The sequence below is a fragment of the Dryobates pubescens genome, chromosome 5, assembly GCF_014839835.1.
Source record: "Dryobates pubescens isolate bDryPub1 chromosome 5, bDryPub1.pri, whole genome shotgun sequence".
NCBI lineage: Eukaryota > Metazoa > Chordata > Aves > Piciformes > Picidae > Dryobates > Dryobates pubescens.
The window spans coordinates 37187975-37206233 of NC_071616.1; the positions used below are offsets into that span (position 1 = coordinate 37187975).

An 18259-nucleotide genomic window follows, 5' to 3' on the forward strand; every position below is an offset into this window, starting at 1 on the left:
GAAGCAGATCTACCACCACAGGGGCAGCGGGGAACACGAAAGGCGAAGTAGCGATCACTCACACTTTTGAAGGAGGCGGCGAACTCAGCAACACCGGGCACTAGGAAAAGAGAACGACGGGCAGCGCGGGGTGAGAACCTGCGGCGGTAGCACCCCAAACACCCCCTCCGTAACCACCCCGCGCCTGGCCCGCGCAGGAAGGGGCTCCCCTCCCGCCCCCAGCTGACAGACTTACGCTGCTCGGGCCACAAATCCGGGGAAGCGCGGTCCAGCTTCTCGAAGCTCAGCAGCGAGGCCTCCAGGTCGGTGCCTGCAACAGAGAAGAGGTAAGGCACGGCACCACCAATGGGACAGGGAACGGAGGGGCACAGCCCACCCCGGGCGCCCTACCGTCCGTGGGAGTCGCCATCTTGCCCGCCTCACGTGACGCGTGGCCGCGGCTGGCGGAAGACTCCAGCGCGTGCCCCCGCCCTCCAGTGGAAAAACAAACCACGCCCCGAACCCACGTGTCGCTCCTCCAGCTACTGCCAGGAGGTGTCGCCGTCCAGCCTCTGAGGGTCAGTGGGCGGCTTAGCTCTCACGGCGAATCCGCGGCCTGGCACGGGGGGCGGGGGAGACTCTCTGACGGCGATTTGCTGTGAGCCGTGAGGTCCCCGCCAGAGGGGAACGCGGAGGGGGAGAGGCCGGTGAGCGGAAGGCCAATGAGCACGTGGGGGCGGTGACCCGGAGGGCAGGGGCGGGCCGAGGGGCGCCGTCGGGGGCCGCGAGGCAGCGACCCTCGGTCGGGATGGCGGCGGCGGCAGCGGCGCGCGGTGCCTGGGGCGGGAGGCGACGCGTGGCGCTGAGGGTGAGGCCGCGGCCCCCGGTCCCGCAGCTGTTCCTGCGGCTCGAGAAGGGGCAGCAGTGCGAGCGGTGGAGAGGGGTCGCGGCCCACCTGACACCGGGGCCCCGTGGGTGGGGCGGTCCCGAGCAGGGAGAAGTCAATGGCGCCGCGGCGGGGGTGGGTGGGTGGGTGACTACTTGCCTGACACGAGCTGGGGAGGGCCGGGAGCAGTCGAGAGTCCTGAAGAATCTCTCTGTTCTGTGCTTCCTTTCCTTCCAGCTGCCGCGAAGAGATGGTACCCCCTGGATCACCTCAGCTGCCGCCTCCTTCTCCTCCTCCTCGGTGGTGAGTGTCTGTCCCGCGGAGCCTTCGGGCACGGTGGCTGCAGGGCCTGAGGGGCGGTCTCGCTCGGTCTGAGCAGAGGCAGCGGGCGAGGAGAGGGCGCGAGAAAGCTCCGGGCGCCGCTGCTGCCCTCCGCAGCCGGCCGAGGGCTGCTCTCGAGTCTTCTCTTGTAAGGTCATTTCTTCCAGCTACTCAGCTTGGCTCTCCTCGCCGTGGCTCCGGGTTGGTATTTCAGGGACAGATGCGTGGGACTGCCCGTGCTCAGGGCGCGGAGGGAACAACTAGAGGGAAGGGAAACGCATTCAATGTCGAGTTTGTTTGACTGGCGCTAGGGAGTGCCGCCGGGGCACCTGCCCCGTGGGTCGGTGCAGCCGCTCGGGGAATCGCCTCAGGTTACGTCTTGCGGTGAGCCCTGCCTGGCTCAACAGGTACACCTAACGGCGGTGTGGTAGGTCAGATCATCGCGTCTTCGTTTTTTCCCATGTGCTTGTGCCATGTGTACACCAGCCAATTTCCCCACACCTTTTAGATTTCTTTTACAATTCGTCGTATCCCTTTAATAAGATCAGCAAAAATTAATATCGACTAGATAGCTAATGATAATATGTGTGGGGGAAAAAAGAGATTGTTTCAAGCTGTGTGGATTGGCCTCCTATTTTCTATTTATGGCAGGGAGAGGATCTGATTTCTTTTAGGCAATATCAAACAGCTTTAACTGTGGGGTTTTTTTCTGCATCTATGGCTGTACATTGTCCAAGTTTTCCAACCCTGGGGATTCTGTGATTCTGTGAAGTTCTGAACAGCTAAATCATGATTCGCTGAAGAGTCTGCTTTACTACAGTCCTTGTTCCCACAGCAGGTTTATTCTGTATAAAAAATGGTGGAGCTATGAAGGGAAAAGCGCAATCAGTCTTAATTCAGCATTTCCTGGCTTGCTTAAAATATTTTTCTTTGTAGGTGCAATTTTCTAGATAGCCCTTTTAAGCAATTTGAAAGAACATAAATTCCATTGCACTGAAGTCCATGTGGGATATAAAGCACTGGAACTTGAAGGTCCACTGCAGATATATGACACGTGGGCTAATGGAGTGACTGATAGTTTGTCATTCTTTAGACTGGCACTGGAAAACCTTTACTGACAGTCAGGAAACTCAGTCAGGAGACTCAGATTTCCTGTGCTTCCTTCCAGGTTCTAGAAGGGGTTGTGTTTTGTAGGTACAGATTTCTGCCTCTTTCCCAAGTGTAATTCCAGCTGCATAATCATCTGCAAGTTGGTTGGGTTTTTTTTTGTTGCTTGGGGCTGTTTTTCATTCAGTCTTGGTGTTACTTCCCAAATCCTTGTTTTACCATTAACAGTCTTGCTTTACACTTCTCGTCCTAGCTTTCTTATCTTTCACCTTGTCCCAACTCTCATTGTTGCTCACTTTTTTCACTCTTATCCACTTCTCACTGTGCTTACTTGTGCAGCCAACACCATTTCTGTTCCTATTTTTTTCCTCTGATCTCTTTCCTTTCCTTATAGTTTGGATAGCATCGCAGTCCTCATCTCCCTCTCATAATTCCATGTCCCAATTTAGTCACAGTTTCCTGATGTATTTTGGAATTGTATCCCAGTTCTGTTGATCTGTCCCATATTTTTCTTCACGCAGAAGACATGTTTATCCCTGTTATCTGTTCTTGTGTGTTTCTCCCATGCCACTATTTTGTGGCATGGTTAACTGGTTCTTGCTTTCTCCTAGCTCTTTCCTTACCTCCCAATATCAGCTTCTAGTTTCTTAATTAATACATAGTCCCAATCTGTTTTCCTGCATGATAGTTTTAATGCCTATCCAGTGCTAGTTACAGCTTCTAGCTGTGTTTTTCCTTCTGTCCTACCTGAACTCCTTATTCCTAACTCTCCTTTTCTCCCCTCTGTGCCTGAGTTGGAAAGTTCTGTTTTCTGTGCTGCCTGACAGGACAGTCACTGTTAATTTAGCAGATGTAGATTCCTTGCTCTTTGTTGCAGGACCAAGTGTGGAGTGGGTAAAGTCCAATTTTATGCCCATAGCTCTGAACTGGAGAGATGAGCATATTTAGTGGTCTGGTGGGAAGGAAACACTTAGTACAGTTTGTGCCAGCTACACTGAATTCTCACTAGGTGAATTATTAACTGTCACTTCTGAACACTTATGAGTTAGAGGTTTTCAGTTGTCTACCTCAGTAAACATTGGGTGATTAAGTAGATTTAAATAGCTCTGAGAAGAGGAGGCTCAGGGGAGACCTTATTGCTGTCTGCAACTACCAGTTGTTGTAGCCAGGAAGGGGTTGGTCTCTTCTCCCAGGCAACCAGCACCAGAACAAGAGGAGACAGTCTCAAGCTGTGCCAGGAGAAGTTTAGACTGGAGGTGAAGAGAAAGTTCTTCACAGAGAGCGTTGTTAGCCATTGGAATGTGCTGCCCAGGGAGGTGGTGGAGTCACCATCCCTGGAGGTGTGCAAGAGGGGATTGGATGTGGCACTTGGTGCTGTGGTTTAGTAGTCATGAGGTCTTGGGTGACAGGTTGGACTTGATGATCTTTGAGGTTTCTTCCAACTGTATTGATTCTATTCTATTCTATTCTATTAACTGCTTTTAGAAAGAATTTTGGCCATTTTACTGTAAAGTGAGAGAAAATGGGGCAGAGACCATGAAAAATTTCAGCTTAAGCAGTTAGCTGGGTCTTGGCTGTAAACTGGATCTAGACTTTCTAGCAGGCAGCACAGTGGTAAATCATGAAGGCTTGTGTGTAATAAAGCACACTAACATTTAGGCACCTTGAGGCAGAGATCACTCACTGTGCAGTGTTTTGTCCTCCACAGCCAACAACCAAACTCTTCATTGATGGGAAATTTGTTGAGTCCAAAACTACTGAATGGATCGATATCCACAACCCGGTAAGTGAAGTGGTCTCAGTGTATATATTGGTAGTCACTGTGCAGCAAGAGTTTGTGCCTCTGTTCAAGCATTTGGCAAAAGGGCAAAGTACATATATTTCTGGAGAAATGTTTAGACTTGGATCTTAAGATGGATGTAGCACTGTGTAACTGCTTCTCAATTTCCTTCTCATATGAAAATGGAAGTCTTAGGAAAGTGATGACCTCCTCTATTCCCCCTGTGTGGGAAACCCTGGTCTCCAGAAAGGAAGCTTAAACTCTGCTTACATTTTCTTTGCTCACAGAAAGGCTCTGTGATTAACATGCCATGTTTCTGAAGGGTTTCCTTCTCCCTGTATGTGAAATCAACTAGATGTGATTTGATGACAACTGAATGTTACTCCTGATGGAGAGTGACTTCACTCTTGGACCACAGTAAAAAATCCTGGCAGCTGAAGCTCTGCTCCTTTCAGAGAGCTTCTATCTGTGAGCCACATTATGCACAGTGAATTTAGAAGTTGGATGCTATACAGTGCAAAATAATCTTTGATTAGTAGCACTTGTAGTTGTCATGAGTCCTCCACCAAGGATGTGGAAATGAGGTTGCACTCAGAATTTTGACCCTTCTGACCCCCCATAGTAAGAATTTGGACAGCAGTTTCTAAAACCTCTCTGTAAAGCCCTACTTTGATTTACTTTGTGGAAGTGCTCAGAGCAGTGAGCCATGTTCATGAAGCTCATTCGGTCTCTGTGTGGTGACCAGGGTGTTAAACTGGCAAAGGCAAGCTTTTGAAATTTAAATACAGTAGAACTAAGGTTGCTTGCAAAAATATTACTTTGGGTTAGTGGTTTAGGTAAACTAGCATTAGTGCTAATTACACTCATGTACTGCTTTCTCCAAAGGAACATTGACTTATCTAATGTGCAAGAGGGACCGCAGATGAGCTAAGATGATGCAGAGGCAACAGACCACAGTCACAGAAACCTTTGCCTTGCATCCTCTGAAAGCTTCAAGATAGCCAAGTCCCTTCAACTCCAGCTTAAAAATCAGCACTGCATTTTCAGTTTTCTAGGTGTTTAATTTGAAATGTGTAGGGTGCAGCTTTTCCAGCTACTCCAGTTGTAAGCCAGGCCTTTTATGTGCACCAAGGAAGAAGCCTGTCTCTTCTGTGCTTCTCTGCTCTGAAGTACAGCTCCTTGTACAACAGGATGCAAGAGGACTGTTGAATGATTGGCAGGGGCAGGTGGAAAAAGATGAGTTTTGATCTAGTTCGTGTTTTTTTCCATCAGGCTACAAATGAAGTGGTTAGCCGTGTACCAAAAGCCACAGCCAGTGAGATGGAGGCAGCTGTGGCTTCTTGCAAAAAGGCTTTTTGGACCTGGTCAGAAACATCTGTTTTGAGTCGCCAGCAAATCTTCCTGCGTTATCAACAACTCATCAAAGACAATCTGGTGAGACACCACAGCTGTGTGTGATGGCTGTTGCTGAATGTGTTGCAACTGACTTTAGGAATTCAATTGAGATACTCAAGAGTTTACAGAGCTCTTGATGAGGTGTTGCTGCCATGACTGAAGAATCAACTGAGACACTGTCGTTGAGAGGTGTAGCAAACCAGTCTTCATCAAATGGGGATAGAGAGTGCTTCCTAGGGATTATTATTTTGCATTTGTCCCTTTACCAAAAGACCACAAGAAGAACTTTCAACCTTGATGGAGAATGTGCCAATTGATAAAGACAAGCAGGAGATGTATGTTACTATATCTTTGGATTTTCCTGATTGCTTTTTTGGTGTGCCTGTGGTCTGACACATGAAAGCTGTAGAGTACAAGCCAACCCATGGTTGTTTTTTGTACAGTGTCACCTGTGTGGTTCATTGACTTCTTGTCTGCAAGGAGCAAATTAGTCATTGTAGACTTTTACAGGTTCTGCTCAGTCTGTTTAACTCCGTTAAACTGTCTTATCCCTGCACCCTATTTCATGGACAGGCACTTTCCTAATATTCATAAACTTTGTGTTTTCCATTTTCAGAAAGAAATTTCAAAACTCATCACCTTTGAGCAAGGGAAGACCCTGGCTGATGCTGAGGGAGATGTGTTCCGAGGCCTCCGTAAGCTGCTGGCTCCTCCTGTTAAAAAAGGGGCTTTGAGAACCCGTAGGAAGGGAGGAAGTCTCCTGGGCAACTGATTGCTCTGGAACTCTCTAAGTAGCTCCATTTATAGCCACCTACTGAAAGAAAAGAGGCAATTATAACTCTAAAATGAAAAGTTCCCTTAGATAGCTTTCCCTTAAATCAACTCCAAATCGTTAGATCCTTCCTATACTTGGGAGTGACTACAGATTGCTGTAAAGGCCCAAGAACTTACTGCTTCTGCTCAGATGTCTAAAACTGAGTCCCAGGTGGTAGAATAATACTGTATGTATGGTTCTTTTACCAGGGCTGTGGTGTCTGTGTTCTCTCAAGAGAATCTGTTCACAGTCAGCTCTTAATGCTTGGCAGAGCAAAGGGATTTCCTGGAGCACAATGAGTTTTCAGGTGTGGGGAAAGTGACTGGAAGGCCTGGGTCAAGGCAGTAGTGAGAAGGGAGTTTGGGAACTCATTTTTAACAGATCACCCAGTGGCGTGTTGCCCTTTCTGCTGCAGAGGTGGTTGAACATGCTTGCAGTGTGACATCCCTCATACTGGGAGAGACCATGCCCTCCATCACTAAAGACATGGACACTTGCACCTACCGTCTGCCTCTGGGCGTCTGTGCTGGAATTGCACCATTCAATTTCCCAGCCATGATTCCTCTTTGGATGTTCCCCATGGCTATGGTTTGTGGAAACACCTTCTTGATGAAACCATCTGAGCGTGTGCCAGGAGCACTCATGTTCCTTGCTAAGCTGTTTCAGGATGCTGGTGCTCCCGATGGGACCCTGAATATCATCCATGGACAACATGAAGGTAATAATAGCCCTTCTTGAGAGATTGCTGGAGTGTGTAAGTGTTGTGGTCTGTGTTCAGCAGAGGTACTGTTTGGAGAGTCTGATGCTGCCGCTGTTAGATAGGTTTGAACAGATGCCTCAACCCTCTTGATGGAGGTGAAGGAAGACTGGGAGATTCTCTGCCATCCTGCACCAAATCTTTCAGGAGATATGAATTTGAGGGCTGGGGTCAGAGTTCCCAAGGCATGTAAGTGCTCACATTCTATTTAGCAACCTAAGCTTCAACTGAAATAGACAGATAAATCATCTTAATTTCCCAAGGGAAGCCTGAACAAGAATGAAATCCCTCACTGAATATAGAGTGAGGGATTATAGGTCCTAACATGATACTTCTTACAGCACACAAATAGCTTCAGAACATGAGGATACAAATACAGTACAGTAACTTTGCTTTTGCATCACCTGGGCACCTTGGGAAATGCCCAAAGCATAAGCAGATGGCACAGGGCACTTTGGAAGATGACCAAAGCATAAAGAGATGGCAGAGAGCCAGGTGTTTGAGGACAGGAGCAGGAGTATGCATGCTGAGAAATTAGTGGAGAAATGCATAGAGGTAATGGGGATACTCAGATGTAAAAAACACAGAAGAAAGTGTTAAGAAAAAAAATACACATGGTTCTAGCACTGTGAGGATGGGAGCAGAGGGAACTGTGCAGCACAGTTACAACATGTTGTTTCCTGTTTGAAGCTGTGAATTTCATTTGTGACCACCCGGATATCAGAGCAATCAGCTTTGTGGGATCTAATCAGGCTGGCGAGTACATCTACGAGAGAGGATCCCGCAATGGCAAGAGAGTCCAGGCCAACATGGTAATGCCTCTGCATGGAACACATGCTTACACATAGACTGCCTCTGTCTGCTGTGAATGTTAAGACAGACCTTGCTAGTGATAGTTAAGTGATGGGGCTGCCCCTCTTGCCAGCCTGTTGCTGGCAGAATCCTTGCTATTGTGTGAAGCCAGAGACCTGGAAAAGAAGTGGTCTGAGGTGGTTGATGATGAGAGACTGTGTGTCTGTTGTATTTCAGGGAGCCAAGAACCATGGTGTGGTTATGCCTGATGCCAACAAAGAGAACACCTTGAACCAGTTGGTTGGAGCTGCTTTTGGAGCAGCTGGCCAACGCTGCATGGCCCTGTCTACAGCAATTCTAGTGGGAGAAGCTCAGCAATGGCTGCCAGAGCTTGTGGACAGAGCCAAAAATCTACGTGTAAATGCAGGTACAGACTGATAATTTCTTAAGAGGTACTTTGCTTCTGTACAACTGTGACTTTTCAGGTCAGTGTACCTGCCATACTACAGTGTGTCCCTTGGAGCTATTGGCACCATTGGTTTGATGTGTAGGGCTAGGAGCTAGCAGATTGTCTGGATTGGGAAATATAGCCCTAGTCTTGGAGTTAGGAATAGGTAGGAAGGCTGGGTTGGCAGTACGACTGTGATGCAAGGTTTACAGGATCAGTCATGTTTTAAACTGGAGCTTGGAGGCTGTGTCTTGTGTTTAACTCAAACCTATCATTTATTTAGCAGCCTCACTTAGAGGTCCTTCCAATTTGCAATAAGCCTGTAATAAAAAGGGCATATTGGAAGAAGTACTTTGGAAACACTAGACTGCTACAAATGCTTTTTTAAATGTTCAGTAGAGCTCTGCAAAGGGAAAAAGCTTCCTGTCTGAGAAGAGTCTGTTGTTGAACTTCAGCTTCCCAGTGATGTAACATACATATGCTTATGACTTCTCTTATTTGTTGATTATGAGAGTTGCAGGCTAGTACTGTTGTTCATTAATGTCTCAAATCTTTGTTCTGTGTCTCAGAAACATAAGGATTTTCAGATTTTTCCTGCCAGTGTAGTTCTCTCTATGATGCTTGTGAAAAGGAAGCTGTCAGGGTTAAAAACTTGATTTCTGTCTCTCTTCACAGGAGACCAGCCTGGAGCAGACCTAGGGCCTCTAATCAGTCCCCAGGCTAAGGAACGGGTTTGCCACCTGATTGAGAAAGGAGTAAAAGAAGGTGCCACCCTTCTTCTGGATGGACGTAATATCAAAGTGAAAGGCTATGAAAATGGCAATTTTGTTGGGCCAACAATCCTTGCCAAGGTCAAGGTAAGATGACCAAACCCAGTGTGTATTGCAGGGCCAACTGAAAAATGGGTTGCACAGATCAGTTAGTAATCAATAATCACTAAGTAGAAAGTCCACAGATGGCTCAGCCTTCCCTTGCACGGTTCCACTGAAGTGCTCATTGTAACGCAGCTGTGGAGGTGATAAAAGAATCTGCAGTGAGGTTAATGATCTTTAACCTGGACGGATTGCAGCCAATTAAAAGAAGATACAGGCTGTTTGTACTGTGTTAAACCAAATGTCCATCATCCGTAGTGTACTACCTGTAGTAATGGCCAGCAGCAGATGCCTGAGGAAGAGTACAACAAACAGCCCTATTTTTTCCTTCCTTCATTACACAATCCTGGAGTTTGCTATTTAAGGATTTGCAGAAACAAAAGCTAAATATTTGTGGAAATGTTGATGAGAGTAATTTCAAGGTAAGATATAAAATGTCTTTGTTGTTTAATATAGTCATAACATTGTTGACTCAGCCTCTCAATATAATGTGTGGTGTGCAACAGATGGACATTACTGTGGGGGAGTATTCTTTACCAGGTATACATCCACTCAAGTTTTCATACCTAAATTCATTCTTTTATGCTATTAGCTGGTGTGTTTTCCTTAAAAGTATTCAATTCCTTGTGAGCCTTTTGGTGATTTCATGCTAGCAAAACCCTGCTTGAAAATTCTCCTATTGTACTTCACATTCTCAGTATTTTCTTGAATTTATGCTGTTACATAGCTGAGGCTTTTAACAGATCTCAGAATTTTGTCATCTTATTTTCATGAAACATCTCAAACCACTTTACTGTGCCATGTCATAAATAGGTATTCAAAAGTTTCACTGAGATTTTGTGATTCTTAGTTTTCTTGTGCAGTGGCTAATGATATAGTAAGTCATGTAAAACTTACAACTTCTCAAAGGAATGATTTATAGTTTGCTGAATTAGCTATTAGTGATTAAAGTACTCTTCAGTTGGTGTTCCTGTATTTGTCAGATGTTGCTAATTATCTGACATAAAGCCTGGACACCAAGTTGAAAGGGATAGCAGGTTCTAGTCACTTTCTCAACAAGAACTGAATTATACTGAATTAATCTTGGTCTTAATCAGCCTTGGTCAGAGTAGATCTCTAAGTGAGGCTAGGCAGCAGTAAAAGCAGAAAGAGCTCTGGAGATGGCAAGTGCTACCCTCTTTAGTGGACAAGATAGATGGCAGGGTCTGGGAACTGGTGAAAAGGCAAGGAGGACTGAAAGAGAGCCTGTTGGCAAAGCAGTATGATGGGGGATCCTCAACATATCCTGAGCATTAGCAGCATGTGTGTTTACTGTATCCTGTTTACTAGGATAAGTTTTATTAGGTCCTATATGCAAACTGCTTTTTCTGCTGCTTGTCTTGGCAGCCAGACATGACTTGCTACAAGGAGGAAATCTTTGGACCTGTCCTAGTTGTTCTGGAAGCAGACACTTTGGATGATGCTATTAAGATGGTGAACAATAACCCCTATGGAAATGGAACTGCAATCTTCACCACCAATGGAGCCACAGCTCGGAAATACTCTCACTTGGTAGATGTGGGGCAGGTACGTTCAAGCTAGAACTGTTGCTGTTAGTACTCACCTTTTACAGTGGGCAGCCATCCAGCTGTAGTGACTAATCACCAACTACTCAGCTTCAGAAGCAAGGAAACAAGATTCTGTAGCTTTTGGAGAGTGCTCTGCAATCTGCTACTTCTTGTGATTAACATGGCAGCTTTCCTTTGGTTTAGGTGGGTGTCAACGTTCCAATCCCAGTACCTCTGCCCATGTTCTCTTTCACCGGCTCTCGTGCTTCTTTCAGAGGGGACACCAATTTCTACGGCAAGCAGGTAACTTACTGATTCAGAGTACTCTGTTGGGTTGAACTGTGATAAATCAAATTATCAGTGGCAATGGGGAGATGGTCATCATGAGTAAGAAGACCTCAAAGCTGTCCCAATCAGGAAAGTGAAGGCCAGCCAGTGATCACAGCCACCATAATGCAATAGCCAATCCCCTCCCTTATTTTTTTTTGCCTCCTTAAATATAAAACAGCAAGTCTTGTCTTAGGAGATTTGAGAAGGGAGCAAATCTTGTCTTAGGAAATCTGACATGGGAGTGAGTCTTAGGAGATTTGAGAAGGGAGCAAGAAGTAGCAAGCTTTCTCACAAACCCAGAATCTTTGGGGAAGTGGTGAAAGGAACAGGCTGACAGAAATTTTTCCAACTGAGATAAACTCAGTCCTCTGTAGATAAAGGAAAAACTGCTTGGTGTATCACTAGTGCAGACCTGAAGAAGTCATATGGCCAAACATCTGATCCTTGTGTCTCCCCTTTCCTTCAGGGAGTACAGTTCTACACACAGCTGAAAACTGTAATTTCTCAATGGAAAGAGGAAGATGCCACTGTTACCAAGCCTGCTGTGGTTATGCCAACCATGGGAAACTAAATCAGCCTTTCCAGATGCTGTTCCTGGTGCCCTTCTTCTATGCTGCACTTCCCAGCTCTGTCCTGACTATCATCATTTCTGTGGGAATGAACAGTAGGCTCCATTTTCTCAAGGACCCCGGTGTCTGTGCAGATCAGGCAGGGTCATGCTACACACACTCTGGGTTTCATGTTGCTGTCACTGGTTTTTGGCTGTATGAATTATTTCTTCCCCTCCATCTTATCATAGATGAAACAACCTTATCTAATTGTAAGGGCAGACATTGAGATTGGTCTTTAATTGTGTTTCTTTCCACACACTCTGAACTTGACTATTACTCTGGTTTCTACTTCATTATCTTTAGCCTTAGTGACTCACTCCTGGCTACATCTTGTAGCATTTGTATTTACCTCTTTATCTTGAGTTCATCTTTCTCAAAGATGAGTACTTTGAGTGACATAGCTGGGACCTTGGGTGTCTCACAGAAGTAACTACAATGAAGAGAGCAAGCTTGGGAGTTGAAAATGTCAATCTTTCATCTGCTGAGCAGTTTCCAAAACACTTGGGAAATAGCTTTCTAAGGATTTTTCAGGAAAGTATATTTGCTTGTCTGAGGATGAAAGAAATCCCTCTGTAGTACAGTGACCTTCACTGTGCCTCTTACAGCTTGAAAACTTCTGTTCCCATTGTGCACGTGGCTTGTACTCCCCAGCTCGTTGTCAGTTCTGTTAAAGTTATTTGGTGCCTTTTTCCTGTGCTAACAGATAGGTGCCTACAGGTCTTGTAACATAATGAAACTGTGCAAATAGAAATGTTAGCACATGTATGTATCTTTGTGTCACAGTGTCATGTAGGTCTGGGTGGAAGGCAGAGTAAGTAGTCAAGTCAGTGGAAAGAAAGAACATAGTTTTTTTTTAATCAATCACAAAGCAGCCAGTGCTGTTCCTGGCTAGAGCTGTATTTGTGTTGACTGACTCACTCCTTGACACATTTGTTCAAACACAGTTATGTTCTCTAGGAAGTACAGATGCCATTACCAGAGAAGGATAAGACTCAGTATTCCCTGTTTTTAAGAATCTCTGTATTTTCAGCTGGAGAGCCTAAATCCCTGGTTCCTGAAAGGTGATGCTGCTAGGAGGGGTCTGCAAGGAACTCATTCAAGCACCCATGGAAAATACTCATATTCTGACAATTGTAACCATTACTTGTTTACTTAACCTGAATGTGAACGCTTTGTATCCTGCCTCTGCTAAAGACACCTTTGTAACTGACAGGTTACAATTGCTGTGCATTCACTAATGTTTGTATCCTGGGTTTTCCCTCTGCTGTATTCTAGAGGGGAAATTCTCACCTTGGAATTTGATTACAAATTAAAAACATGCTAATACATTTCTACAGAATATGGCTGTTCCTTGGTAAGACATAGGATGATAGGTGTGATGTTGACTTTATTCTCCTCTTAGCAGAGGGTGGTCTGTGATTCCTGTAACCCATGACTATCTCTTCCTTTTACACAGTATTTCAGAGACTTCTGTACCAATTTCCTCATACAGCATTTCAGGGAATGCCTTGCTTCTGTTTCCACACACACATTATTTGACCTTTTGTCTGTGCAAGAAAAGGCTACAACTCAGTACAGCTCCCAGTTCTGGAAGTGGTGGTCTGCTCCTGCAAAGGAAGTCTCTCACATTTCCATATAAATTCCTTCAGGGCTCCTGCCTGTGACCTTTATCTGCTCTTTGGATGTCCAAGTCTTAAGTTTTGTTTTGTGTGCTCGACTGCTTTATATCTGACATAATGGCATGTCAGAGTCTCTCCCTGCTTATTCCTCCAGAGTAAGTTGATATTGCTTGCCCTGGAGTGTGGTAATTAGCTCTATAGTTGTCTCAAGAAAGCCAGTGGTATCCTGGGACACATCAAGAAGGGTGTGTCCAGCAGGTCTAGGGAAGATTTTCTACCTCTCTACTGTGCCCTGGTGAGACCACACGTGGAATAGTGTCCAGTTCTGGGCTCCCCAGTTCAGGAAAGACAGAACTGCTGGAGAGAATCCAACAGAGAGCCATGAGGATGATTAGAGGACTTGAGTATCTCCCCTAAGAAGAGATACTGAGAGCCCTGGGGCTGTTTGGTCTTGAGAAGAGAAGACTCAGAGGAGATCTCATCAATGCCTACAAATACCTGAGGCATGGATGTCAAGTGGAGGGGAGGCAAGCTCTTTTTGGTGGTGCACAGTAATAGGACAAGGAACAACAGATTCAAACTTGAACACAGAAGATTTCACCTCACATGAGGATAAACTTCTTTACAGTGAGGGTGACAGAGCACTGGAACAGGCTGCCCAGGGAGGTTGTGGAGTGTCCTTCTCTGGAGGCTTACAAAACCCACCTGGCTGCATTCCTGTGCACGCTACCCTAACTGATCCTGCTTTGGCAGAGGGGTTGGACCTGATGATCTCTTAAGGTCCCTTCCAACCTCTAATATACTGTGATATAAGTCTGTATTTGAAAAGTAGGCACATCACTCTTCATCCTGGTCCATTCTCTCTAAGTGAATTTAAACTGAATGCAGTATCAGCTTAATGGATTTTGCCTTTTAATCAAAACCCACTGTGCTAGCTGAAAATGCATCTCCTTGTGTGGTGATGGCCTTTCACAAGACAATCTCCCAAAACAATAAATTTGGTTTTTAATAAGAAGAGGCTTGAAGGGGGAATAAGATTTTTTCCCAATGAGAACTGAGTCTAAATACCTGCTGCTAACAGATCAACATTACAAAAATAAAGATTTCACTTCTCTTTCTGTACATACATTTATTGTGTACAGATTGTGCATAGACCTACCAATCTTCAGACAAAGTATTTGAAAGTGGGAGGGATGACAGCAACAATTGCATCCATTTATATATAACAAGGAGATGTCAGATAGTGTGGTGTAATTTATAACCTTACCCCATTTTGCTTTCTCCTTCAGTACTGTCAGGAGCTGGAGCCAAAGTAGTGGAAACTCTCATGTATTTTCTGTGAGAAAAACACACCAACAAAATAATCCTCATCTGATGGTGATATATGGTCAGCCAGGTTTAAATGCCACAGCAAATTTGTTTTCTGAACAGAGCAAGCAAGAAATGCCAGGGCACCTGAGCTGCTGTGGTACACTCCCCAAAATTAGCACAGTGAATCGAACACCAGTTCAGTTCACTGCAGAACTCTGTGTTGGTGGAAAAATCATTACAACTAGAAAGGAATGAGGAGAAACAAACAAGCAAACAAGTGTGCTGTTTTTGATAGGTTTAATCACATGTCAATTTTAAATTAAATGTTTCTCTTCCACTCCTCAAGCTTTCCTACTCTACAGCTTTACGCACGCTCTTGCGTGTTGGCAAATACTGATAAAAGGAGTGAAATCCATGCATAAAAGCTGAGGGCTGAATCATTTCACTATGCATTTCTTACTGCCACTGCAATAACAACATTTTCTAAAATTCCACTACTGTAACTTTTGGGATTAATACAGTCTTTTTTTATCCCAGGGTGAGATGTTTTACAGGCAATACTACTATTTAATATTTGTTATAGCTCCCAAGTATGTCTGATTAGGGCATGAGCTGAGTGCTTGGTGAAAGACAGTCCCTGGTTTAATATTCTAGTTTATGTGGTTGAAAAGATGGTACAGTGCTAGCATTCACACCCTGAGCTGACCAGTGAGAGATCAGGCTTGTACTGCTTATAATCAACTGCTAGCTCCTCCATACATACCTTTGAAGTGTGTACTAAATGCTCTACTCCATTCACATATCTGTTTGTATGATTCCATGTTACTCTCAAAAAAACCAGAACAATCCCACAGCACTGGACCATTACAGGAGGGATTTTTGGCTACAGAACCTGCATTTTGATACCTAGTGCTTTTCCTCACTCTCTGCAAACTGTGAAGAAAACAATCCAGCACACTGGCCACGTCTGCTCTTCTCGTCTCTGAAACCCTGTGCTGCCACGCAGACAGAAAAGTTGTTTTTAAGTAAGTATTTCAAATGTGTATTTATGACAAACTCACATCTTCCAGCTCTTTCTCCATAGCTGCTTTCACCCTGCAATTCAGACTGAATTTGGCCATATTCTCTGATTTTTTTCCTGAAATGTCTCTTCCAGTTCTTTTATTTGTTGGTCACAATAGTCTGCCTGCAAATCAGAAATTCTCAGTTAGAAGCAGACAAAAGAGAGAGAGGCCAAGCACTGATTACTGCAACCAAACCCCCCAGAGCACACAGAACTGAGCTGCAGTGTTTTGTAAAACACAAGGTATTCCTCATTAGAATACTGCAAACTCAGCAGAAGCTTCCCTCCAGTGAAATAACAAGCCCATAAATTAATAAGTAAGCTTAAAGCAACATCCATAAATCATGGTAGTTGGGTCATGTGCCAAGGTTTTGGTAGCTGGTGGTGGGGGCTGTGTGTTACAGAAGTGATTTCTCTGAGAAGCTGCATGAAGCTTCCTCTATGTCTGACAGAGCCAGTGGCAGCCATCTTGAAGGACTCTGCTGGCCAAGGCCAAGGCCAAGCCTGAGCCCTTCAACAACAGCAGCAGCATCTCTGTGAAAAACATATTTAAGAATGGGGGTTGGAAACTGTGCAACTGCAGGCAGAGAAAGGAGTGAGAATATTTGAGAGAAACAACTCTGCAGACACCAAGATCAGTAAAGAATGAGGGAGAGGAGGTGATCCAGGCACCAGAGCAAAGATTCCCATGGCAAAGACCATGGTGAGGCAAGCAGTTCCCCAGAGTCCATGGAGGTTAATAGTGGAGCAGATACCCACCTGCAGCCCATGAAGGACCCCCAAGCCAGAGCAGGTGGATATGCTTGCAGGAGGATGTGACCCCATGGGAAGCCCATGCTGGAGAACGGACAGGACAGTGCCATTGGAGACAGAGAAGCCCACACTGGAGCAGGCTTGCTGGCAGGATTTGTGACCCTGTAGAGAACCCACACTGGAGCAGGCTATTCCTAAGGAAGTGCAGTTTGTGGGGAGCACAAACACAGGAGCAGTTTGTGAACTGTAGCCTGTGGGAAGGACTCATATTGGAGAAGTTCATGGAGGACTCTCTGCTGTGGGAGGGACCCCATGCTGGAGCAGGATAAATGTGAAGAGTCCTCCGTCTAAGGAAGAAGGAGTGGCAGAGATGACGTGTCATGAGCTGACCACTCAGGGGGAGGAGGTAATCAGGAGTGAAGCTGAGCCCAGGAAGAAGTGGCCTGTTCTGTCTGGAATGGTGATTGCTGAGTGATCTCTCCCTGTCCTTATCTCAGCTCAGGAACCTTTCTTTCCCTCCCCCCTCATCCAGCTAAGGAGGGGCAGTGATAGAGCAGCTCTGGTGTACATCTGGAGTTCAGAAAAGGTCAACCCAACACATTTATAATAATCTTTTATGATCTTTATAACCTGAGGAATTCTTTGTGGAATCTGCCTGATGGGAGATGACTGTCACAAAGTGCAGATAAGCACAGTTCTGTGTTTCTTACTGAAGACAGATTTCTCAGTTCTTTTTAAGAATTCTTGGTTCAATGGTAATGAAGGAATGAGAAGTATAAAATAATTCAAGGTAGTTATTGTTTATCTCAGTATACATGAAATGTTTTTGCTGTGCCTCTGGCCTCACTGTTACCCTGCTGGTTCCTAGCACTATTTTAGATGTTACAAACTATTCCCTTTTCTTGTACATCAAGTGCTAAAGCCCCCGACCGTGTCGGTGCCCCTCCCCTGAAGTCATTCCGGGATATTGCTCCCTCCCTCGTACAGGCGAGGGAGCAAAACAGGACGTCGGGTTCCTCTGCGAGGCAGAGGGTCTCAGGCAGGGCGGGTACCAGGGTTAGCCCCTGCAAGCCCAGCCCGCCCAGAGCCTCCCTGCCACCAGTTCCCCCGGGCCCTCCGCGCCGCTGCCCGGCACTGCGGCGGGAGGGGCAGAGCCTGCGGGGAATAACGCCGTCCCGCCCGTCTTTGGCGGCAAGGACCCGCCGTTAGGTGTTTCATTACGGATGGCAGCGCACTGAGAATCTGTATCTGGAGACCGAGGCAAGTGCGAGGGGCCTGCACCGCTGCGCACATACCTTCTCCGCCTTCCGGCCTTGCCCCGTGAGGCAGGCCGTCACGACCGCCGCCTCACCTCCCGCCGCCTCACCTCCCGCGTCCTCACCTCCCGCGTCCTCACCTCCCGCCGCCTCACCTCCCGCCGCCTCACCTCCCGCCGCCTCACCTCCCGCGTCCTGCTGCCGCCGCAGCAGCAGCTCCACGTCGCTCCAGGCCGCCCGGCGGGTGGCTTCAGAGTACTCAGCCCGAGACGCCTCGGCCGTCGCCAGCCCAGCTTCCCACTGTGCCACGCCAGCCGCGTCCCGTTTCTCCTCGGACACCCGGCCCGCCTGCTCCACCAGCGGCAGCCTGTGGCAGGAGGAGCCGACGCGACACAGCCACCGACGCCCGCCCGCCATGACCCCTTGCCGTCGCGTCTCCGCGGCAGCCCATCTCTCTCGTTATGGCGGAGGCCTCGCCCCACGACCGCAGTTACCGGCCGCCACGCCGCTTTCCTCGGGACGCCCGCCGCAGCCGAAGTGAGGAACTCGCGGCGGCCCGTTCCCGTGGCAACCGGACGGCGCCTTCCCGTGACGCGCAAGCTCCGCGACGGGCATGTC

General features: G+C 46.6%; 2 protein-coding genes across 2 annotated transcripts in view; one reads left to right on the forward strand and one right to left on the reverse strand.

Moving 5' to 3' along the window:
- The window catches only part of LIN52 (lin-52 DREAM MuvB core complex component), a 49529-nt gene extending 49055 nt beyond the window's left edge, over positions 1-474 (reverse strand). The window contains exons 1-3 of the mRNA XM_009909369.2: positions 391-474; positions 236-310; positions 63-100 (exon numbers count right to left, since the gene is read on the reverse strand). Coding sequence (XP_009907671.1) covers positions 63-100; positions 236-310; positions 391-409 — 132 coding nt within the window. The 5' untranslated portion in view covers positions 410-474. The remainder of the gene's footprint in view (positions 1-62; positions 101-235; positions 311-390) is intronic.
- Positions 475-713: 239 nt separating this feature from the next.
- ALDH6A1 (aldehyde dehydrogenase 6 family member A1) lies at positions 714-12967 on the forward strand. Its single transcript, XM_054162044.1, has 12 exons — positions 714-847; positions 1103-1168; positions 4002-4076; positions 5346-5507; positions 6085-6163; positions 6698-7000; positions 7730-7851; positions 8069-8258; positions 8955-9136; positions 10538-10717; positions 10903-11001; positions 11495-12967. The coding sequence occupies exons 1-12, from the start codon at positions 788-790 to the stop codon at positions 11597-11599; spliced, it is 1623 nt and encodes a 540-aa protein (XP_054018019.1). The 5' UTR covers positions 714-787; the 3' UTR covers positions 11600-12967.
- Positions 12968-18259: the final 5292 nt, after the last annotated feature.

Excerpts from the sequence above, each read along its gene's own strand:
- ALDH6A1 (XM_054162044.1), top strand. The coding sequence starts at position 788 with ATGGCGGCGGCGGCAGCGGCGCGCGGTGCCTGGGGCGGGAGGCGACGC. Across the intron at positions 1,169-4,001 it reads CCTTCTCCTCCTCCTCGGTG|CCAACAACCAAACTCTTCAT; the intron begins GTGAGTGTCTGT and ends TGTCCTCCACAG. Across the intron at positions 4,077-5,345 it reads GGATCGATATCCACAACCCG|GCTACAAATGAAGTGGTTAG; the intron begins GTAAGTGAAGTG and ends TTTTTCCATCAG.